Source organism: Cryptomeria japonica, chromosome 7 (assembly GCF_030272615.1).
Source record: "Cryptomeria japonica chromosome 7, Sugi_1.0, whole genome shotgun sequence".
Classification (NCBI taxonomy): domain Eukaryota; kingdom Viridiplantae; phylum Streptophyta; class Pinopsida; order Cupressales; family Cupressaceae; genus Cryptomeria; species Cryptomeria japonica.
Genome location: NC_081411.1, coordinates 855,101,526 through 855,127,617, shown reverse-complemented (window position 1 = coordinate 855,127,617; position 26,092 = coordinate 855,101,526). Strand labels below are relative to the sequence as shown.

The 26,092-nt window shown below is 34.7% G+C and overlaps 1 protein-coding gene across 2 annotated transcripts in view; it reads left to right on the top strand.

The window, feature by feature from the left end:
* The first annotated feature begins 1,525 nt into the window (after nt 1-1,525).
* LOC131028940 (fatty acid amide hydrolase) overlaps nt 1,526-26,092 on the top strand; it is a 176,558-nt gene continuing 151,991 nt past the window's right edge. For both annotated transcript variants that reach the window (XM_057959317.2, XM_057959318.2), the window contains exon 1: nt 1,526-1,978. In XM_057959317.2, coding sequence (XP_057815300.2) covers nt 1,888-1,978 — 91 coding nt within the window. In that variant the 5' untranslated portion in view covers nt 1,526-1,887. The remainder of the gene's footprint in view (nt 1,979-26,092) is intronic.

Below are 26,092 nucleotides of genomic sequence, written 5' to 3'. Positions count from 1 at the left end.
CCCGAACTTCCCTTATTTGTCGTTGTTCAATTAAAAAATTACATAGGCCCAGTTTGGGACCAGAACAACCCAAAAAATATCCCTCTAATTCCAATAAGTCATGGTCTTCGACATCAAATACCACTAAAAATGGCATGGGCCTTAACAATTCACAAATCACAAGGGCTGACACTTCAAAGAGCAACAATTGACATCGACAATATTTATTGACAAGGGTTGACATTCACAATGATTTCAAAGGTTCGTGACCTTACAAGTCTTTGCATACACCCTCCATTCACGTTCCAAAGATATTCACGTATACAACAAAGCCCATATACTGCTCGACAAAAACAAGAAGAGGAATGACTGACAACGCTATCAAATGCAACCTCTTCAAGCAATCAAACATAACTACAACAACTCTAGGTTTTTCCTCTTCAACCTCTTATCACATTGAATTTTCTTAATTTCTCATGCTTTTGTATACACCAAACAACAATCCTATTCGAATTTTTAAAATTAGTGAATAAAATGATGTCTTCTATCCATTCCAAATTTCATTTTCCTTTATTTTATTTCATCTAAATTTCTTGTAAGTGGATTATTTACAAAATTGTTAAAACGAAGTCCCTATACTAAAACAAAACTTGTACACCATTTGTTCAATCCCATAGTGTTTGTCCTTATATGGACTGTGCTTTATACAACTCTATTTGACAAATTTATGGTGTTTTGCAACAATGTGTGAAATCTTCAAAAGAATGGTTTGGGCCTAACATATCAATCTACCTATCATTTATTTCAAAGATTTGATGTTGCTGAAAAATGAATGATCTCTACATGCTGGTAAATTATAAAACTTGTTCAACTTATTTTAAAAAAACATCTTGCAATATGTCACTTTGTCGATTATCACTTCTTCTATTACCCACTACTATTTAAGAGGTGAACAATATTGACCATTTATCATATTTTCATGTTTATCTATATTACAAATTTTAACATCTCAATCTTCCTTTAAATACTACAAATTCTAACATCTCAATCTTCATTTAATCGATTCTACTTGATTTTGCTCATTAAACAATTATCTCGATACGATGAATCATTGAAATGGTTTAACATATTAAAAAAAAGTATTCCATTTTATCAATTTGCTTTTGCACTTTATCATATTTTTATTTTTATATATATTACAAATTCTAACATTGCAATCTTGTTTCATTGATTCCATAGGACCTATACTATACCATTTAATGTTTTTATTGCTATTTTTTAATTTCCCCATCTTATATTCGACGTACCCATTACACACCAAAGTGCAATTGATAATATAGTAACAATTGATATAATAACATAGTCATGTTGTAGACACCTGAACAATTCATAATTCAAATCCAATCAAATAACTGGAATAACCACATTGACATACTCAAATATCAACGCTATTTAATGGGGAATAAATACTTCATCGGCGCGGTTCGGCGCGGTAATGTCACGTAGGTCAATGAACTAAATATTGAAACCTCCAATTATTTTTGCACAAAGGGAACATTACATTCACAGCACTGTGGTGGGTAAGGGGCAGCAGAATTAAACAACCACAACATTATGTCTTGGTCCGCCCTATTGTCGGTTAAAATAATCGTCTCAAATTTCTTCGAATTTAATCTCCAACTACTTCAAGGCGAGTAGGTATGCAATTACAGTGGATATAAAAAACTACATTCACTCAAGCAGCCATGGCAGTCGGTACGAACCACTCTTTAAGTTCCCTGCTATCCAGCACATTACTCTGTGGCGTGAAGTTTCTTGTTCGTCAGTGACTGAATTTCACATCGGAGTTGCAGGGCTTAAGGAAGCTCGGAGCTTTTTGTATCCTTTTCTGCTTCAGTTTCGCTCAAAATGTGGAAGAAAGGGCGAGTTTATAAGCCAGTGGAGAATATGGATGTAAGCGCTGCGAGCAAAGAAGAGTATATTCAGGAGAAAGTTTTAGGTACGCTTCTTTTCAATTTTGTAAATTTTAGGTACGTTTTTTTACAATTTTGTAAGCGTTGTTCCTTTGCATTTTGTTTCCGTACAAGTTTTTTGACAGAACTTAATGGCGAAATCTAGCTTACATAAACTTGAAAGTAGAAAACCCCAGAATTTGAAGCGCGGGCGTTTATTTTGATCTTTTTACGAGATAACCTTTAAATCAGAGATATTTTTTTAAAAAAATCATTGAACTTAGTCCTTGTGATTTAAATTTTGTGTTTATTTTGTCGTCAAATTGAAACTAGAAGCGTTCGGATCAATATAACCTTTCAATTTCAAATTTTAGGTACTGTGTGGTTTCCGATTAGTTTAGTTGTTTGAATTTATACCGATCTATGTTTATTTTCTAAAATTTGTGAAGTTAGTTGTAAATCTTGATTGGTTTTAATTCTGCTTTTCGGAAGAATTTTTATTTTATACGCTTAACAGTTACATTTACAGGTGCGAGGGTACTCTTCTCTCATTTACAAGATAGCATTTAAATTTTTATTAGTTGACCGAACCAGATATTTTTCTTTATCTAAAGCTTTAAGAAGGCGGATTAGAAAATATTTTTTGTTTTAACAGCCTTGGGTTTGGGAATTTCCTGTAGGGAATTTAGTAGTCCCTTGGATCTTCAGTAACACTCATGTGGAACGGGGTGAATGACTGTTAGCAAATGCCGGAGCATTTTTACCGAGCTGTTCTTTCTTCATTTCTTCATTTCTTTCTTTCATTCATTCTTCTTCTTTAATGTCTCCACAGTCCATAATCATTGATCTGAGTGCTTCTGATTTAAAATTTTTGTTTATTTTGTCATCAAATTTAAACCAGAAGCGCCATATCAAAATAACCTTTCAATTAAAAATTTTAGGTACTGTGTGGCTGCCAATTAGTCTAGTTGTTTGACTTAATACCGATCTATGTTTATTTTCTAAAATTTGTGAAGGAAGTTGCAGATCCTTGCTTGGTTATAGTTCTTTTCGGAAGAAATTTTTATTTTATACGCATAACAGTTGAATTTACTGTGCGAGGGTACTCTTATCTGCTTTACAAGATAGCCTTTAAAATTTTATTAATTGACCGAACCAGAGTTATTCTTTATCTAAAACTTTAAGAAGGCGGAATAAAAAATATATTTGGTTTTTAACAGCCTTGGGTCTGGGAATTTCCTGTAGCGAATTAGTAGTCCTTTGGATGTAGCGAGTTTATTAGTCCTTTGGATCTTCAGTGCATTTTTTTTTTATTTAACTTCTTTTCCACTTTTAAAATCACGTACGCTCAGACGAAGAGTTGACGTTTCCACTTGTATTTTAGTGCAAGTTGGGACTTAGTTGTCGGTTCACATGATTTTTCTAATATGGGAATATCTGCCGAAGGGACTTAAATAATTGTCCGTTCACATGATCTTTCTAATTGGGTAAATTTCTGCGAAAGGAATATCAATAAATGTTAAAGATCACGATGGATTCTTTTGTTGGTAGGCGTTGAAGTCTCGGGATCTTACGTGCGGCTATGAAGCTCTGGCTATAATGTATGGAATTATAAAAATCGTTATCAGCCAGTTTCATCACATCTGACAAGAACGCACATGTATCTCGTGTGCGACCCTCCCGATAAATTGAACGTGTTCTTATATTTTAAATAGGTAATTAAGTTACTACTTTGATGACTTTGTTATTACTAGAAGATTCAATGATAATAATGGTCATGGAAAATATATATAAAGAGTTGTAATTCAATTGGTTGAGTATAATTGGTGAGGATGATGGTATGTGATAAAAAAAAATCATTCAATAAGATTTAAATCCTTATAGGTATTTATAAAAAAAATCATTCAATAAGGTTTAAACTTTAATAGGTATTTTTGCGCTAGGCTCAACACTTAAGTGACTTTGTTGAATGGAATCTCTTAGATGTGGTTGCTTAGCCCAATGATAACTTTCGGTTTAGATATACACTTACTCATATTGTTGTAATCCACTATAAGGTGACAAGTGATTAGGTTAAAAAGTATCCTTGAATAGTGCTAAATAAGCAAAATGCTAGTTGATTGATTGTAGAGAATGATTATTGTTGATGTGAGCTAAAAAGTGGTTGTGTAAAAGAGTATCTTTAGAGTGTGGTTAAGAAATTAGTCTTATTTAATTGATTGTAGACATTGATCATTGTTGATGCTTGAAAAATGTCGACTAACGACTAATTTATCTATAAAAAAGAAGATACTATATGCTCTTGCAAATGTTATCTTATAATTATGTGATTATATGATTTTAATGATTAGTGTCTTAGGATGATGTCTTTGTATACACAATCTTGGACATATAATTAAAGTTGGACATATAATTAAAGTTTGGGCATATAATTGGAGGGTATCAATCAAATCCTAGGAATGTGGTAATTCAAATTTGAAAGAGAGGGACATGCGTGAGGCCAATGATCTTATTTGGGGGATAGATTTGTAGTTACAACAATTTCTAGGATAAATTATATATTTTGAAAACTAGGTTAGACAAGTTCTGAATAGAGTGACTTGGTATAATTGAGTGTTGGATTGGGTCTTAGATCCAGGAGTGTGTCAATATACTGAAATATGTTCTAAAATCATGCATCCAAGACATCTACCCAAAAGTTGTATATGCACTTTTCTTCTCTACAATTAAATTGGTTAGTATGGTTTAGTAAAGTGTAGAATTATGTTACAAATACAAATTTCAAAGTTTTAGTGCACTTTAGACAAATTTAGGGTTCATTCACGCTAAACATGTTTAATTGAAATGATGGTAAATGTTAAGAGGCCTAGACGGATTCAATTTTTTTGCTCAAAAGTGTTTCTTCAAATTCCAACCATGCACATTTAGACATGTTTATTTTCTCTTATGTTAGGGAACAATTATTTTTCTTACACACATTTTTAAGCTTGTATAGGTTATATTATAATGGTTAGTATGAGGACATGTGTCATAATCCTACAATCACATGTGTTATTCACACCCGCATTTGGGTAGTTGAATGTCACACCCTCTTTGGATTTATTAGCCACCTCCCCATAACCATTTGTTTGTCTTTACTTCAGTTAGCATAACCATGTATTTGACATTTACCAAGTACGTAAAACTCCCTCCTAGTTTGGGCTATTGGGAGTTATTAATTTCCCAAAATTATATTCCCATATTTTGCTACTAGCTCAGTTGATTACGAGTCTAGTTCAGTGCTAGGGGAGTGCTAGGTTTTGATCAACTTTGGATTCTTGTCTTGCTTTCCTTCAATCACATTGATTTTGGGTGGCTGCACAACTAAATCCAACATGGTATCAAAGCTAGTTGTGAGTTGTGGGTTACCAGCATGTTAAGAATCTAGAGCATATTATAATTGAAAGAAAATTATGATCTCTTGCATTCAATGATGGCATTGAGAATCGGAAATGTTTGAAGGAATTATAATTTTTGGGGGGTTCCTGTTTCTTTCTTATAAGTGCAGGTAAATTAGGGGCTTCTTGGAGCAAAATTGAGCTCACAATTGAGTTCAAAGTAGCCGAGAAAGTCAGAATTGCCTTTTGTTTTGTCTAAATTGCACACGATGAAAATTTTATGAAGGTTTGAAGTAGAGGTTTCACAACTAGATTCAAAGGGTAGCTGATTTGTCGGGGCATTTTGAGGCCAAACTGATTGTGCCATCATGTCCAAAAGGCCCAAAAATGTTAAAATCGACTATCAATTTGTTGGTTTTGGAAAAATAGTCAAATTTGAGGCAAATTTTTGTAGCAAGTAGAGCCATTGGCCCCACTTGCATGTAGTACGATCAGCTAAATTTGGCAAAGGTGTTATGTTTTGCAAACCTTGACTCGTAACAATTGCAATTTTTAGTTTTGCATCTAGAAACTTCAGAGAGCAATATCTTGGGCATACGAAGGAGTTTTTGAGTGCAATTTTTTTGATTTGGGGTAAAATTTGATGCTCTATGTAGTGGTGGACCTAAGTTTTGCTCAAGTGATCCTATTTTTCCATAGTTTTCTCATTAGATCTGAAGGACAATACCAATTTTTGCAACTTCAAATGGATGTAACTTTCATATATCACCTCGGATCTAGGTGCTTCTTTTTTGAAAGTTGATATTTTTTTTAGCACTATGGATTGGTGTTGGTTTGAGGTTCTCATTTTGAGATTGTATTGTACTTGTTGAATGTGCGAACAACTGAGAGGGGGGGATGAGTCCATTGTCAATACAATTTTAATTCTTCCACAGATCCAAAATGGCCAACTTATAGATTATTTAACATGAACAAATGTAAACTTGAAAGCACACACATGCACAAAGAGATCATACATAGTGAACTCCAGATATGACGTGGAAAACCCACGAAGTGAAAAACCACAAAGAATATTAGTTCTCAATATATAACACCTGTTAGGGTGACACCGGTTAAGGTAATTTTTACAAAGGTGGTTCACTGTTAGAATGCTCACTGCAGGAGGGCTCACTGTCGGAAGAGAAAAAAAGAAAAGAAAATCCACCATTGTGATACAACTGCCACAAACAACAATGTCGGAATAGCCTTCGGTGCCTAATAGCACACCACACACCTTCGCACAACTTCTCACATCAATCAATAGTCAGATTCAACTTTTCAATCTCGCATATCTTCCATACATCATTCATTATGATCATCCTATACTTATACTGTCCTTCTGACTACATAACCTTCCAAGTCGGTCAAACATAATTTAAAATAGGTCCACACTAAACATTTCTGTGGTGGAAAGGAATGAGAAGTGGACCACACCACAACACAATTCATCGGTAAGATCAAAACGTTACATGTCCATCATAGATATTGTAGCCAAAATAAATTCATACGCTACACAAATGTCGTTGCACAATCTCCAATTCCGGATTGGACTAGACCCAAAATAACACTTTCTCAACTTAGCAACACAAGAATGGAACCAAGATATACATGAATCCAAGCAATGAACACCATATCTAGAAAACATATAAATCCGGATCATAAATAACACTATCAATTACCAATCACCACTGAACATCATCTAGAGCACCATACGGTTCGGGAGACATATTCCGGATCACCAACTCAGAAAACCAAATACCAATACAGTTTTTTGACATCAATGACAACCGCATCAACACCATCAACATCACATTTGCAACAATACTTTCAATATTTGATTCCATTTTCAAACATTGTAAAACTTTGGAAAACAACTCCAACATTGTAAACACACTAATCTATAAAGTGCCACAATCATTTTTGTTGGGGGGGATTCTTAATTGAGTGGAAAAGGGAGGGTCTCTCTTGATCTGTGTGTTTTTTATCTACCTGTTTGCGCTCTTCTTTTCTTGTTCACATGGATCATTCTAAGGTTCTTTTGTTTACACCATATAACTATGCTACTTGGCATCAACATGCATGGAATGCACTAATGCAACTAGGGTATACTCCATATGTTGAGCAAAAAAAGGTAGTTGAACTCGTAGAAGATAAGGAAAAGATAAAATGAATGCTTGAACAATCAAAAGCTCTTGGATGTCGTTGTAGTTTTGTTTCCCTTGATCTAATGTTTCAAATTGAAGCATGCAAGACTTCACATAAAGCTTGGGAAAAGTTAAAAACACTGTATGTTACAACAAATGAAGTTAGAGGCTATTTGATTGATAATGATTTGATGAGTCTTGATCCCAATAAATTTGACAACATCCAAGATTTCATAACTAAACTTAATGATTTGAGAGCACAATGTAAAGAATGTGGCATTGAGAGAAAGGACATTCAGTTGATCTACAATTTTTTTGAACAAACTGGGTCCCGAATATTCATCTTTTGTTTCGAGCTTACATACTCACAGCCTAACTATGAGATTGGTTTATGTTAAGCCTTCATTTGCATCTTTTTCAGAGATGTTGATACATGAACAACTAAAGCTTCTTTCTATTGGTTTGGCTAATCAGCCTAAGGGACAAAAAGAGTTAGGACACTTTAACAAGAAACAAAATAACTTTAAGAAAAAACTACAAACAGATCAAGCACAACATAAATCGTTTTGAAATGATGATTCATCTAAGAAGGAGAAGTTTGCTTGTTCATATTGCAAGAGGACTGGATGCGAAGAACATTCTTGTTGTAAGAATAATATTGATGTATTGAAGCATCTTCTTAAGAAGAACAACACCGATCTACCTTCTATAATGTCTGAGTCAACTTCTTCTTCTAATTCAAAATAGTTTGGATCTATTGAGGTAAAAGGTCATGCAAGACTTGCTTATGAAACAACTAAAAATAAAGGTAAAGCTCTTTGTTGTGAATCAGGGAGATGACTCCTAGATTCTGGAGCTTCTCATCATATGGCTTCAACAGAGTCTATGTTCTGTTCTTTTGAGCCCTGTGTTATGTCACCTATTCTGATGGGAAATAATACCTGCATGAGTGTAATTGGGAAAGGTTCTATTGATATTGGGGATGACACTTTCAATGATGTCTTGTGTGTACCTCACTTGTCAGACAATCTTCTTTCCAACTGTCTGATCATCCATGGTGGAGCAAGGAAGATTGTGAAATTCACACTTGATTCAGTTATTATTTGAGACTTGTCCAAAGCAGAGACATAATTTCTATTGGGATTGGTTGATCATGCATCTCAGTTATATACCTTTATAGACTTTTCACATGATGATGGTTCTGATCCTTTGGCTATTAATCACACTCCTAGTGTGAATTTTGATTTTGAGGAGAACTTTGGTTACTTGAACTTGGGTATTCTTACATCAAATCCAATTCTTGAGCCTTGTATTCCTTCTGCTACATCTACTGTTGCTTCGGAGGATACTTATGTTTCTACATTCATGGCTACTAGTGATTCAATGCAACAGGAAATACATTGTCTTCCATATATGGTTCCATTGAATGAATAGTTGATAGACATTGCAGGTTTGTTTATGGAGTCTAATATTTGAGACTTGGGAGACACTATTCATGACTTTCATCTTCTTTGTGATGAAGTTGATTCTTCTTTACTTCTTGTGGAGGAATATTTGAATCCTCTTGTTCATTCTCCACATGATCATTCATCAAAGTTTGAAATGAATGTGGATACTCTTAAGCATCATTTGGAGGCGACACCATTATCGTTAGAGGAGATACTGAAGTCTTTGGATCTTGTTCAACATACATCTCTACTAGGTTCTATAGTGTCATCTTCATTAGTTTGGTCTAAAATGCCTGATTTGATTGTGACATTTTTTTGGCATTGACACGGAGACACATGAGTAGTTTTCAAATACTTCATACATTGCACACTTTCTTCTTACATCTTCCCTTTTAGGAATGGGAAGATAGTCTTTATACACCTTTGGTTTTGTTTCTTCTTTAGTGGAGGAATGTTTTTCGACGATTGTGGTCCATCTTCTACATCTAGTTTCAAGCATCAACCATTGGTATAGTTGACTACTTTTGGGAAGGTTACATAGCCTTTTTTATCCTTTCTAATTTGGAGGGGATTTCCTCCTTGCATGGAATTTTTTCTGTTGGGAAAAATTTGTTTTCTTTTCTCACCTTTGGGGAGGAATTTTTTCCCATTGGGTTTTCTCCTTTACTCCGTTTTTGAGAGATTGTTTTGTACGTGGGTACTTAACATGGCCTTGTTGTCGAGACCCATCTTTGTGTCTTTTTATCCACCCAAGCTATGCTTAAGGGGGGTGTTACCCTATTATTTTCTTACACACATTATTAAGCTTGCTTAGGTTATATTATAATGGTTAATATGAGGAGATGTCGCATAATCCTACAATCACGTGTCATTCACACCCACAATTGGGTAGTTGAATGTCACACCCTCTTTTTGATTTATTAGCCACTTCCCCATAACCATTTGTTTGTTTTTACCTGAGTTGCCATAACCATGTATTTGACATTTACCAAGTAGGTAAAAATTCCTCCTATTTTAGGTTGTTAAGAGTTATTAATCCTTTTGGAATTATATGCCTTTGTTTTGCTATATATATACTACCCTCACCTCTCCCTATGCTAAGAGATCACTAGCTCAGTTGATTATGAGTCTAGTTCAATGCTGGGGAAGTGCTGAGTTTTGATTATCTTAGTATTCTTGTCTTGCTTTTCTTCAGTCACATTGATCTTGGGTGGCTTCACAGCTAAATCCAACAATGTTTTTAGTAATTACTATATGCTAGTTTTGCCGAATACTGTTCACTCAAAATGATATGTCAAAAAATAAATTAAAAGCTTATCTTCTTGTGAATTTTCTCGTATTACAAACATTTTGTAAAAATTCTAAAAATGCCTTTTAATAGATCAAAGATTGTATATTTTGAATATATATTTACATTATTGTTAGTGATTTGTTTTAAATTTTACCACAAGTATGTAATTAAATTTGACATAGGAGTAATTAGAAATTAAAAGAAATATAGAAACTCTTGGGTGACCTAATAGTGGTGCTTCTAGCTGCTATGACTCCAACTAGTTTCCTTATTTGGCTCTTGTCATTTTGCTAACTGGTGCTACTAAAGAAGAAGAAAAATAAAGAAAAGAATGATGATGGATGGGGCCCTCTTGTGGATATAGAACCCATTGATGTATAGGGAAAGTCGGATGACTGAAATCCTCCTCTTGCCCCCTTTGCTTTTGCATTAGCCATTTAGCGGCTTATTTGTTTCTATAATTTATGTTCTAGGCTTTGCCTCGTTTTGACTATAGTTGTATGATTTTATATCCACTGACTTTCATTTTTTGTGAATATATGTAATATTAAATAATTTAGATATGAAATGTAATCCTATCAAAATTATTACTTTTTCAAAACAATTTTTTTTTCCTATTCATAATATACAACCATAATCTTTAAAAGAATTTGTAATCATCCTAATAAAAAATATTTCATTATATATCTTAAATGTGTAAAAATTTAATTTAAAGATCAATTTTAATCATCAATTGTAAAATAATTTAAAACTAGGTTTCATAGATTTAAATAATTATCTCACTTTTATATTATAAATATAGAATTACTATCGAATATGAAAACCAATAATGTTTAAATAGAGTTAACCATTTTTTTCAGTCATTTTAGTGGTGAAAAGTTCAATAACCCAAAATTTAATCATTTAGCAAATTACAAAATTTAACTAAATTGGTTGAGCATTTATCTGAAACCAAGTGGGAGATGGAGTGGATAACCTACCTCCCTCACTCTCTTTTCAATTTTAATTGCTGACCACCGAAACGATCGGTGACAATTACAGAATTTGAAATTCGTTAAAACATTCGTGTCACACTCTACGAACTTATGTTTTTAACTTTTTCATTTCCCATCTGTTTATTATACGAAGCGAACGAATGTTTGTTTTTCAATAATGGTTATATGTCAATTTTATATTTCAATTTTAATAATGTTCATAGGTCAAACAGAAATCCATTGAAAATAACTAAATAAGATAATAAAATCAATTTTTAAAATTGCATTTAATATAAAAATATATTTAATTAAAAAGTGATTTGAATATTCTACATATAAATATCTATGAGAATGTAAGTAGATACAAGTGTTTTCTTTTTTGTTTTTAAGCCTCCTCCATCTCCTCTAAAATATAATTTGTATGGATGCCGCATTGATTTCAATATCCATTGAATTATTGAATTTATTAAATATTAGTATATTTGTCTTTAGTATTTCTTAACATTATTTACATGAATCTTTTAAAAGATAAATATGTTATTTCAATTAAATTTATTTAATAGTAATTTATTTTAGAAAAACATATATGTAATTTATTCTATATTAATAATTTCTTATTAATCAAAATTTTATTCTATATTAATAATTTCTTATTAATCAAAATTCATAAGATAATAGAATTTTATTTATTTAAAAGATATTATTTTTGGCCTGTTAATGGGTTGTTGAGGGTTAATCCTTAGAGTAAGGGTGAATCAATTCCAGAGTGGACTCCGCCAAAAAAGGGGTGGATTAAGATAAATTTCGACGATGCGTCGAGGGGCAACCTAGGGGTCTCTGGAGTTGGGTCTATTGCTCAAGATGATTGGGGCAATACTCTGGCCATTAGTGCTAAAAGATTGGTGGATGGTTCGAACAATGTTGCTGAGTGTCAAGCGGTTTTAGAAGCCATTCTCATGGCTAAGAAATTGGGAGTGATGAAACTCCATTTGGAGGGAGATTCTCAGATTGTGGTGAATGGGATAGCTCGAGGCCGAATGGAGGCGTGGCACTTAGACAAGATGGTTCGAAGAATGCAACTTCTGTTGGGAGGTTTTGAAGATTTTAAAGTGTCTCATGTCCTTCGGGAAGCTAACTTGGAAGCTGACAAACTTTCAAATGTGGAAGCGAATGGCTCCTTGGAACATAAGTTTAAATTGTTCGAGGACTTTAGAAATTTTAGTTCTCATGATTTTGATTTTAGTTGGATGGCTTATTTTAGAAAAGTGAACCCGAGCTTGTTTGTGAAATGACCATTTGTAGCCATAGACCTGTGGGAAGTAATGATCCTCGTGGTGTGTGAGCTACGACGTTACTGCAAGTGGCCTAGCAGTGATGGACGATGATGGAGGCAATCGGTGTGAGTGACTGGCGATGATGCTTAGTTTTCTGCGATGCATGTGGAGTAATCATGACATGTGATGGTGGTTTTTAAAGGCCTTTGTGTTTCGTCCTCAGCATTTTGCAGTGGCTGTTTGGTGGTTGGCAGTGTGATTAGGTTTTGGAGTAGTTGCGAGCTAGGATGAAAGCTAACTTTTCTTTGATGTCGGAAGGGCAAATGCCTACATTTCGTGGCCTGATCTCGAGGAATAGGTTGACAAATGTCTTCAGAGTGGATGGGGAAGATTTTTGGAGGGCTGTGAGGTTGTTGTTTGGGGAAGAATTCCTAACGTTGGACTGGCGGTTGAGAACAAACCTTAACATTTCGTCGCTGTTTGTTGCCTTGGCTTTGCAGTTGGGGAAGTCGACGGAGGAAGTGCAATGAGTTACCTCTCTATTGTTGAGTCCTAAATGGGTAGGTGGCTTGCAAGAAGTGGTGGATCGAGTTGCCATTGGCGAGGGGCTGAAGTAGATGGAAGGGCCGTGGCGGAGGATTGGAGTGGTTGGTGGGGCGTTGCAGCCGTTTGTCATTTGGTCGGCTTCCCGGCTGGTTGCATTGTAGATGGAGGATGCAAGGAAAGGTTGGGGCGAGATTGTGGATTTTGTGTGTAAACTGAGGCCGACTGAGCGAGTGAAAATTCAAGGGAAGGTGACCCCAATTCGGTCTGAGGCCCCTCTGGATGAGGATGGGAGGCCTCTAGTCCGACATCAGCTTCCAAAGAAGCAGACGAAGGTGGTGGAGCGTGGATCTCTGAGGGGGGCAGGCCAGGAACGGTGCCAGGTGGAAGGAGCGTGTTGTAGGAGGCAGAGCCCAGCAAGGGTATCCCAAATTTTTCAAGGGATGAGGCTTTGGGGTGGTTTGGTAATTAGGAATTTTGGTCAATCGGGGCCTCCTTTTGGTGGGGGTTGTGTATGTAAGGGGCCTTTTTTGTGGTTGTTGGCCTTGTTGGGGTGGTGTCTAGTCGGGTTCCTTTTTGTAGTAGGGGCGAGACCCCATGTTGTGGTAGACTGTCTATCTGCTTTTTGGATGTAAATCTTTTCTATTTTAAGCAATATACTATACTTTTATCGATAAAAAAAAAGATATTATTTTTAATTAGATTTAAAGATAATTTTATTTTATTTAAGTTGTTTATTTAATTATGATGAAAAAATTCAATATAAACAATTTAAAAGTTATATATATATATTTTTTATTTTTTAAACTCATGAAATTACATCACATTTCAAATAATTTCATTAATTATTACTTTTTATTATTCTATATTTAATTTTTTTTATTTGGTTTTTTAGAAGTATTATATATTTAAATGTAATGCATTATTTAATATATAAAATACTTATACTATCTACTAAAATATAGTGAAAATTTTATTTCTACCTAAATTCGAAATCTTGGATACTATTTTATTATTTATACAAATTTCAAATAAATTATGTATTACATATTTTTATACTGTTTATATGTCTATTAATTTTATTCATACTATTTACTAAAGTCATTTCATTAAAATTATTTTATTCATTATAAGCTAAATGAAAAAAACCATGCACACAAATACTTTGTATAGTTATTAAACTTTTTGTATGTAAGTCATATATTTTATTTGTCTTTTATTGTTAACACACTTACACTATTACACTTCACCCCTTGCTACCATTGTAGTTACCTCTTTCAACATAATTAAAAATAATAGTTACATACCAAATAATAATGAATTTTATATTAAAGTTGCCCATACAATATGAAACCATATCTTAGTATTAAATATTATATGTATACTTAATATTAGTTGAATGAATGCTTAAAAGAAATTAACCTTTTTCTAATGTCAATTTAGGATAAATCGATATGATATATGTAAATAAGGATAGATTAATTTAAATTTAGTAATGATAGTTTTGGATTAATGTAAGTTACAAAAGTAAATATAATCAATAGGGAAACCATTTAGCTTTATGATGAAAGAATGAATGTCCTTTGATAAAGATTTTGAATTTAATTGTTTCTAACTTAATAAAAGCTTGGTATCATGCACTAAATCTTTGCTTTGCTCTAGGGTGAGTCCATGGGTTGGGTTTGTTTTATGGTTGTGGATTCATTCTATATAATAGAATTTGATGTTGTTCAATGTGTACTTTTTTTTATTCCTCACTTAAGGGATCTCTATTTGTTTTTTTGTACTTTCTTTTTTATTACTCGCTTAAGAGATCTCTATTTGCTTTTCTATATATTGATACATGAGGATATGTGGTGTTTAGAAATACCTTGGAAGGGTGATTGTTATGTAGCAAGGGGACATGTTCACTCAAGCCAATATTGAAAACATGTGTCAATGATCAAAGACAACATGCAAGTGCCCAAAGATGATGTATACAAATTTATTATTCCTTTTTATGCACCAAGTTGAAGTGTCTACTATTAATTACTTTTTAAATGCTTTTAAGATGAAAAGAGTGCAAAGAATGCCTTTACATACAAATTCACATTCATGATAGCAAATTTTGCAAATATGTATTTGAGAAACTTATAATGGCTAGTAGAATATGTGGGAGTCAATCAAATTTGAATTTGAATTTTGAAAAGGCATGGTCAATCTTGTGATCATGGAAATGACCTTGGGTAGGCAAATGATTAGATATAGGTGGATAACAAATAAATTGGAATAGGTGTATGGATTTAAGTATAATAAATGTTTAGTTTGGGTTAATGTATCAAGATATGTGGTATATAGGATAGTTCTTGGATAATCTATGGGGATGTGTGTATAGGGGTGAGTAAGAGCCTTAGGGAATGAACTTCTTAGTCTTGTGATCATGGAAATGACCTTGGAAAGGCAAATGATTAGATATAGGTGGATAAAAAATAAATTAGAATAGGTGTATGGATAAGTTTAATTAATGTTTAGTTTGAGTTAATGTATAAGATATGTGTATATAGGGATAGGGCTTGGATAATCTATGGGGATTGATGTGTATAGGGATGAGTAAGAGTCCCAGGGAATGAATTTTTTCATAAGATTATGCCATTTGTCAATATGTACATGGGTGAAGGCATATATGTGTGTCTCACTTTTTGGTAAGTGGACATTGCAAACCATTTTTTAATTTTTTTAATTTCGTTCAATTATAAGAAACAGACCCTAAAGGTTTTGAAGATAATGTAAACCAATGATTTGTAATATTTTCTTTTCACATTGTATTTCTAATTTTTTCAATCTCCTATTTTAAATGTTTATTTTTCTATAATTTCATAATATATTTATTGATTATACTTTCTTAATGATGCATAACTTGAGATACAATCTTATTTTATATATTTTCTTAAACTATAGAATATTTAGATCAATATCTTAATATTAAACATAGAACATTTTTATTGTTTTAATTCTATATTTTGTTTATTATAATTTTTAAAATGAGAACATTTATTAATTTAGATACATTTCCTTTTAACACAACTCTATTTGTATATACCCAAATTAATTAATATCATTATTTTGAAAGAAAGGCATCAATACAAACAATGGTCTTCTTTTCAAAATTTTTAATTGTTTGCTATTATTAAATGTATTGATCAAGGTCTTTGTTTTTTTAAGAAACCTATTTTTATTAGAAAATAGAAAATAATTATATGTTCTCAAAAAACTTGCTTTGAGGGCTACATTCTTATTATAGTTCATGTCACAATGTCTTTGATTATAAAAAAAGGCTTTGAATGAACAATTTGTGTCTAATCAAATTTTTCCATGTATTTGGAGGGAAAAAGTTATCACAATTTTTTTAAGGTACATACATGTATGTTGAGAATGTCACCTATGTGGAACATAATTTATTTTTTATTGTGTTTCAAGGTTTGAAATACTATTATTTTGCATAAATTGTTAAATCAATTGGCGGCCCACAAGTGAGACACAGTATTATGTTTCAACTCACATTTATTAAGACATTCTCTGAGAATGGGCATAAAACTAAACCTAACGAGAAATGAATGGGTATACAAATTTGATCTTTATCTAGAGCAATTAAAAAATATCAATTTTATAAACATAAATAAGGGTCAGAGGAAATGTGATCTAAAAGGATTTAGAAACGTACAAAAATAGGAAAACAGGAACAGGGAACACATTACAAATAAAGGACAAATGCTTGATACTAGTGTAAATTGTAATAGGAATAGACAATAGCTCACAACTAAGTAGATGACAACATAGGTGACCTAATGTGCGCACTTGTACCAACATCAAACTCACAATTTAAACAATATAGATGTTAGTTCAACTAAGCTAGGAAAAGCTCAATTGTGCATTCGAAATCTATAAATAAAGCGTGTATATGACCATTCAAATAATTAGTGTTTATGGAATTGAGAGTTATGTATGTTTTTGTTCATTGTAGGACAAGTAATAGAAGCAAAAAGGAAGATTTGCCACTTACTATATCTCTTCACCATTAATAAAAGGAGGTAGTCAAGGCACATTGCCCTTACTAAAGGGATTGGTTTTTCCTTCACATTAAAGGTTTTGCATGATAAAAATATTGTGTTATGATTTTTCTTTGACTATTTGCAAGTAAGTAGATAGTAAGAAAATTTGGTTAGTTATGTATCAATAAGTTATGAGTTTGTAGATCAAATTGGTATCAAAGCAATTTAATCTTTATTGATTTGTTGAAGGATTTGCATGACTCTAACAAGAGCTCAAAGTGAAGCCATGGACAAGTTGCATGCACAAGTGACAACACTAGGAGGCCACATGATAGGCATCATGGAAACTTAGGAATGGTTGAGGTAGCAACTAGGAGCACGAGTAGGAAACAAGATAAAATGGAAGAAGAGAAAACTTGCATTGGCTAGTTAGTTAAAGCTATGTCAAAGAAATGTGATGTTATCGTGGATGATATGAAAGAAAAGTAATTTTGAATGAGCTTAATATAGATGCTAATAAAATGAGTCCATTTAGGTTTGAGATTAAAGTTAAAATTGAGCCTCATGATTAAAAAATTAAAATGGAAATATTGGATTCATGGATTAAATAATTAGAAGCTTATTTTATTGTGCATAAAGCTAATGGAGCTCAAAGAATTACTTTTGGTTGTGTAATGTCTCATTCTCAAGCATAATCGGTTTGAGAACAATTAGTCTATTTCTCGAGTTTTCCCGTGGCTAATTGGTGTGCAAGGGAGGACTTAACCTTTGTTAGAGAGCACAAGACTGATCAAGCAATACTTTTGTTTATGAAAGTGAGTTCATGTGACCTTGGTAAGCCTCATGATGCTTTTAGGACGTGGTTCCGTCCTTTGAGGAGCTCTCAAAACTTCTTGGAGAAGCAAACTATTCCTAGAATGATGCTAAGTTGCTTTAGTTCACATTCTAAGTCCTTAGAAGCATTATGGTATGGTAAAAAATTCATATTCATCTCATTTTTATGCTTTTCACAAATTGAGTGAATAATTAAACTATTAAATAGTTATAACTTAAGTTTTTTTAAGGAGAATAAATAAAAAAGGCAACTAGGGTATAATTAACAAATGAAAAAAAAGTGTTGTAGTTGGTGCCTTGAAGGGGGCAACTAGGCCAAGTGGGACTTTGTTCAAATAAAAAGATCATTATTATTTTGAAAAAAAGAGCTTTTGGAAGGAAAAGAGAAAATTGATATTTGATTTCCTCTAGTGTGTTATAAAAGAAGATTGTGATCTCATCGTTGAGGTTAGACGTGTTATGATATTTGCTTCTGCATAGGAGAGAACCTATGTTCATCTTTGATTTTCTTGAGGACAAAAATTCTCTTGAAAATTGTGAGATTTTGCCAAGATCAAGAACTCAATGAAAAGTACAATAGAGAGACAAAATAGATGATAGGAATAAACTGTATTCTATCAAGATGAGAAATTGATCAACTGGATCATCAATCAATCAATACAATGAATATGAGCCTACTTATATAGGCAAGGCTATATGGATATGTGAGCACACAAACATGACATGTGGCTCAATGATAAAAAAGGGTAGGTAGGAAATAGGTGTGGTAGGTAGGAGAAACGATATAATATTCCACATGAGGTGGATCACCCATCGAATGTGGAATGTAACAAAAAGACAAGACCACAAAAGGTTGAAATTCTCCTACACACACTATCCCAATGTGGTACAAACACCAAAGTGTTTCATACCCAAACTACTATGAAATACCTTATCCTAAGTAAACTTAAGTAAGGTGTAATTATATCCAACATGAGTAATTAATTACACCAACACCCCCCCTTAAGTGCAATTTAGGGGAATGCACTTAAATCTACAATGCAACTAAGCAATGCAAGATGGGTCCCAGCTACTAGGCCATGTTAGGTACCCACGTAGAAATGCAAATGCACGCAAACCAATGCAATCTCTCAGAAAGCGGGGAAAGAGATAAACCCAGTGGGAAAAAATCCTCCCCCAAAAGAGAGATGAAAACTATACAAGAGAACTCTCATGGAAGTGTGTGAGGAACAAAACCCCTTGTGAGGAAAAAGTCCCCCCCATATGAGAGAAGAAGAAGAGAGACTAGGTAGCCCCCCCTCAATGTAGAATCTACACCAATGATAGAAGCTCGATGATGTATGAAGAAATTTCTCCACGAACATCGAACAATGTTCCTCCCCTTAGGAAGAAACAAAACCAAAGGTGTATCCATGAAATCTCCCCAGTCATGAAGGGAAGATGTAGGAAAAAAACTCAAGATGAATGGAATCTTTGAAAACTGCTCAAGTGTCCCCATGTCGATGCTGAAAGATACCCCTTCCAAAGGTGGTGAACTGCTCCACACTGCTGAAAAAGGCACTCCAAGATCTAGTGGAGAAGAATGTAGAACAATATCCAAAGACTCACATGTCTCCTGTAAGGATAAAGAGACCTCTTCCAACTGTTGTACAAAAGTATCAACAATCATACCAACCTTGAAAGAATGGTCATGTAGACAATGCACAAGAGGGTCAGAGTGTTCCCTCGCAACAATCGAAGAAGGATCATCCTCATCAAAGAGAAGATGAATTTTATCAATGATGTCTCCGAAATCTGCAATGTAGGACTCCACAAACAAACCTGCAATGTCTGTCAAGTAGTCATCCCAATGAACTTAAGCTGGAAGACATGAAATATCCCACTGCAATAAATCACACGAAGGCAAAACTGTCGCACTAGCTGCATCATCAAGTGCAAAAGGTGATGTGATATCAATAGGAGATGAAATAGAAGACTCAAGAACGAGGTCACATGTGAGAATCCCCAAGTTAAAGTACCCAAAGTTCTCAAAATCTGAATCATCAACATAGGAAGAATCAACCTCATCAATAGGATCAAAATGTGAAAAGGAGTACAACTAAGATGCATGATCAACCACCCCAGTTGTAATGATAGCTCTAGTCTCCAAGTCTCTAATGATAACTGAATCAGGTGTGAACTCCACAGTTTTTCTTGTTTCCTCATGTGTGATTTGATAAATGGAGAGAAGATTGTTTGTCAAATGGGGTACACACAACACATCATTGAAGGAGTTATCCCCAATGGCAATAGATCCTTTCCCAATCACATCCATGTATGTATGATTGCCCATCAAAATCTGCGTCATGTGGCAAGGCTCAAATGAAGAGAACATAGACTGCGAAGATGCCATATGATGAGAAGCCCTTGAATCTAGAAGCCATCTCCCTGAATCATGACTTGTAGTAGCACAAAGAGCTTGTTCCTTACCTTTATCTGTCCCAAAAGAGTGATCCTTTCCTTTATCCTTTTCCTTGGAAGAAGAAGCCAATGTAGACATTCTGGAAGGTAGGTAGATTTTGTTCTTCTCAAGAAGATTCTTCAACTCATCAATATCCTTCTTGTAACAACGACATTCATCATGTCCTGACTTCTTGCAATTTGTAGAAAAAAGATTGTCCTTAGATGATTTCCTCTTAGGTGAGGAAGTAGAATCATCTTCTTGTGGAGAGGATGATTGTGCTCCATCTTGTTGTGGTTTAGACTTAGATTGCTTTTGGTTCTTGCCTTTCCCTTGATTGCTTTGATTCCCTTTGATAGCCACCAATGCTTGTGACTTTGAAGATTTGAGAATCCCCATATTGGTCAAGTTAGATTGCTCAAGTATCAACATCTCCGTGAATGCATCAAATGAGGGAGAAGTGTAAGAGGAACCTTGAGCTAACCTATGGGTGTGAAAGCTATATACAAAGGCTGCATACTGTGAAGGAAGCTTGTCCAACAAGTTATAAACCAATTGAGCAGCCTTTTTGTCAATTCCACAATCCTTTAGCTTTGCTCTTAGCTCATTTGCTTTTGTGACGTAACCTTGGATTGTATCAAAATCCTTGGGATCCAATGTTGGGAGTTCACTATCAAGCTTGTAGCTCTTAATCTCATCAATTTGACCATACAATTCGTCATAAATATCCCAAGCCTCTTTGATTGTAGTACACTTATCAATGTGAAAAATGAGGTCGTCTAGTACATACTTTCTAAGAGTTCCAAGTGCCATAGCATTCTTAGTGAGCCATTCAATTTGAGCATTAGGATCAGGTGGTGTTGTAATAGTTCCATTTACATAATGAATGAGTCCTTTTTCCATTAGTTTACTCCATGCCTTAATCTTCCATGATAAATCTTCTTAAAAAATTTCAAAATACTGCTGACGTCAGCAAACAACCTTAAATTTGACGTCCATCTGGCCGTCGCGAGAAGTTCAACTCCACCCTGCGTGTTGTTCGTACTGTATGAACATGATGACGTGGTGCAAAAAAATGGTTCCGTACAAGATGACGTGGCACTAACGTGGACTGCTGATTGGGGCCGTACGCTCCGTTGGCAGATGACTTGTCAGGTCAAGTAGGTTTTGTCCCTTACGGAGTGGCAGCGTCGTGACGTCCAGGTAGTAGGAGACGAGGTTTCGGCGGTGGCACCACGTAGGTTGCCGAGGAGAGTGCAACAGTGGCCACGTGGGTGGCCAAAGTGGGCGCGGTGGAGATTGCTAGTAGGGAAAGCGACAGCTATGGAAAGCAGCGCACAGTTGTCAAAGCGGTCGAAGGTTTGTGGGCGGCCAATGGTGAACGGGCGTGGAGCTGCCAGAGAAGCCCGAGGATGTGGCGGGACCGACCGAAGATGATGTGCAGGGGCTGCAGAAACACACGTTGGCGGAGAGGACACCAGAAGGAGCCGCAGGTGGTATGGCTCTACGAATAGTGCTAGGTACGACCCCTGCAAAAAGATTTAGGAGTACGGGTTCGGGGGAAGGGGGAACCCCCTGAATTTTTATTTTTATTTTTCTAAATAAATTTTTTGCTAAAGAATATTTGCCCACAATGAAAAAAAACTTTTCCGCGAACTTAAGAAAATATTTTTTAAAAATAAATTTCGCAGAAAGTTAAAAAAACAAAATCCGTACAATAATAGCAAGATTGGCGAAATTTTTTCCCTCACCAAAATAGGCCAACTTTATACTTGATTTTTTATGAAATAGGCCTCCTGGATGCGATGGTGATGCCCAAAACGCTGTATATGACGCTCCCAAAAATGTATCCTCTCGAGATCCGAAAATTGAAGCCTCCAAAATGTCTCCAAAAGACAAATCAATGAAGCCCTTTAGGCTTTGATACCATATGAGATTTTGGCAAGATCAAGAGCTCAATGAAAAGTACAATAGAGAGAGACAAAATAGATGATAGGAATAAACTATTTTCTATCAAGATGAAAATACTGATCAACTGGATTATCAATCAATCAATACAATGAATATGAGCCTGCTTATATAGGAAAGGCTATATGGATATGTGAGCACACAAACATGACATGTGGCTCAATGGGAAACAAGGGTACGTAGGAGATAGGTGTGGTAGGTAGGAGAAACAATATAATATTCCACATGAGGTGGATCACCCATCGAATGTGGAATGTAACAACAAGATAAGACCACAAAAGGTGGAAATTCTCCTACACACACTATCCCAATGTGGCACAAACACCTAAGTGTCTCATACCCAAACTACTATGAAATGCATTATCCTAAGTAAACTTAAGTAAGGTGTAAATATATCCAACACGAATAATTAATTTCACCAACAAAAATAATGGTTTTGGGGACAAAAACCCCCAAGATGGTTGGAATGATTTCATTTAGGAATCACTTGTGAGCTGAAGTGAAGTTTCAGTTTTTTACTACAAGTATGGAGGTATTTGACATCTTCTAATTAATCATTTTGGCTTGCTAATGTTGTTTGTTTGAGCTTTCAGTTGGAGAACTTGGAGTTTTTAATGAGGCTGTACCATTGCCTCACCTACTAGCCGTACCTCCCTACTAGGCCATACATCTTGCAAATTGCAATCATGAGTAGAGATGGATAGTTTATGGTTGATGCTTTTTATTTCCTTCATGTTTATTGTCGGGTCAAATAGTTTTAAGGTAGTTTTTGAAGGGGATACACTAGTTGCAGGTAAGTTGTGTTGATGTGTTTTTAGGACACCTCAAACACAGAATAAAATACCTATCCTCTCTTGAACAAAGAAACCTCACATGCTAAAGAATATGATCAAATAAGGCAATCTGCAAGGTTTACAATGCAAACAATTGACTTTATATTCTAGATAGACTCAGTGTATATGATGTGATCTTGCTGGTAATCACAAAGGGACTTACGTTTAACTCGAACATGGAATCTAACTTAACTCACATGGAAAATAAATATCAAAAGGAATAAAGGGATAGGAAATCTAAGCTAACACCTAACAATGTAAAAATGATTGATGACATGATGAAAGCAGACCAAGCTTTGCTTCACCATGAGGAAACAACTACACAAAGATGGTGCAATCTCCTAAGGATAAGCGAACGATTTTCATATCACTTATGCACACCAACACCATGTACAATGAGCATAAAGCAATTGGAGTTAAGCTTTTAAATAAGTTTGGCGTAACCATGCATTCCAATTTGCAATCAACAAATTCCAAATGGTATGAACATTTGCGTTTCACGATGAATCAACAATATGATTTTCCATTTAACTAATCAGCAAATTTTAATGCTTTGAGAGGTAGAAACCATGCAATGTGTTGAAATAACACACCAAATCCACCATATCTTCAATGAAAATAGTATGTTTATTCCATCAAGCCTTGGCAACAATCTCTGTCTACTCAACCTACTCTTTTACTTGCTTCCTAATTATAGACCTCTAACTTTTAACCCTTACAAATGAAAAGGTAATGCCTTATAAAGACATTCGAAATACAACTGAATGGATCTAAGATCAATGCCCGAGATAACATGATGAAACCCTAATTAAGGTTAGTTACAACTAATCTTCTTCTATCAATAAGAAAATTACAATACATAGGACACATGTCCTTCCTTGAATGTGGACCAATGAGAAATGAGGTTAGCTATGTAGAACAATATTTGATGTAGTGCCACATGTATAGTGTAGTTGTTTGCTTTGTAGGATGAGTCAGGTACATTAAACTTGGACGAGTGATGCGGCATTTCTTGATTGATTGATGATGAATAGGTGCCACCTCATCATGCTCATCTTGTAGATCATCGCAGAGAAGTCTTTGCCTTTTGAGCAATATCTCTTGACACACGACTTTTCTAGTTTGACTGATCATGATGAATCATATTCCCAAATTGCATCATCATTGGTGATCAAGTTTCTAACTTTTCTTAACTCTTTGGAAACTATCACAATGTCCTTGATCACGTTTCACTCTCATATCTGGACATTCCCAAATTCACCTTGTTTTTCTTCTTGATGATGCTCGACCTTGAAATTACTTGTCTTGGACTTGGATTCCATGATGTCTATGCTTAATCTTCTTATGCATGATATCCTTGACTGTGATTCCGTCATTATACTGACCTTGATTCTTGGATTTCTAAAGGAAATTCAAGATAATTGTAAAATTCTCTTATCCTTATCGTGATGTCTTGAAAATCTTGACGTTGTAGGGCTTTTCATTGTGTAATGTCCTCCTCTCCCATGTGTAGTTGAGATGAATCCTCCTTTGGATTCACATTACTTTGACCTTTCTTCCACGTGGTGAAGTCGTTCCTCATGTTGTGATTTCAGCTCCTTGCATGTTGAGATGTCCTCGTTGGGTTGAAACAAACATTTTTTTTCAGCATCATCCATCTCCATCATTACTTGCACATGCGGATCTTAACTTCATGTTTGAAAAATCCTTGTCATAGTAGAGTCCTCTATATAATGGCCCTAGTATCTGCAAACTTTTTCCAGGTGGTTCTGGGGTACTTCTTTTTCATCTGAACAATTGTTATATCCTTTGACACTTGTTCCTTATTGGCTCATTGACTTAAGTTTATTGGCTCATTGCCTTCAGTACCATAATGATATCATGATTATCCATAAGGAATGCAAGAGCTGTTTTTAAGTTGTGTTTGAAGGTAGAATTCATGTAGATCTTTTGCTATTCAGTTCTCTTTGGGATCTGTTTTGGAAGAGAAAAATGTTTCTTTTCTTGTATATAATGCCTTTTTTATGGTAATTCAAATGGCATCCATTTATGTTGTGGATCAGTTAGATAAAACTCCTAAAAATTAGAAGCCCCAGTATACTGCAGTGAGTGACTTGATGACAAGCAACAAATGGTGTGCCATTTAACCTGTCCAAGTAGTGAAGTGCCCTTCTCTTCCTTCAGGTCCTCCACCTCTTCATTATGGTTGAGCACTTTCATTGGTAAGTTCCTAAAGGCTGACCGTCTCCCTGTTTTATGAGCTATAGAATCAGGAGGCCAGCCTATGCGTCCAGGTTAGGGAAAGTTTACCCAAACCTACCAATGCTGTCGTTGAATCGGCATTTAGCTGCTTTTTTATTTTCAGCAAGAACGTTCTATCCTCTCCCCTAATATGCTGGGGATTCCCAAGAAAGGAAGCTGGATTGAGAAAGAAGCTCTCACTTTTATGGCCTATCCAAGGTGGTTATGCTTTGGGCCCTCGTTAGCACTGCCTTTTTAATGTTTGTCTGTCATGGCAATAGTTAGACATGATATCTTCAGTCTTACTGAATTAGTGAGCATGATAGGATTGAGAGAAAGTGTAGGGAATAGTTTTTAATCTTGACTGTTATATAGGACTGCTCCTATTTCATTTCATTTACTGTTCTTTCATTCACACAGTTCCAGCCTCTCGGGAAAAGGCAATTGCTTCTTTCAATTGATAAGACGGATTTCCTGATAGACACAGTGAAGTAAATTTAGACTTAGCCTGCAGTACTTTTAAAAATGGCTAACTTTTCCCCTGTTAGCAGGATTGGTGAAATATTGTGTACTTTGAAGATTATGAATACAAACCTGATTTCAGACTGAATGTCTGGCTTGTTTGCAATGATGATATAATGATAGATTCTCTTCAGCCATGTTGATGAATCAATCTGGAAATATGAAAGGTCTTTTGAGAAGTTGTGGCATGATTGATCTATTTATA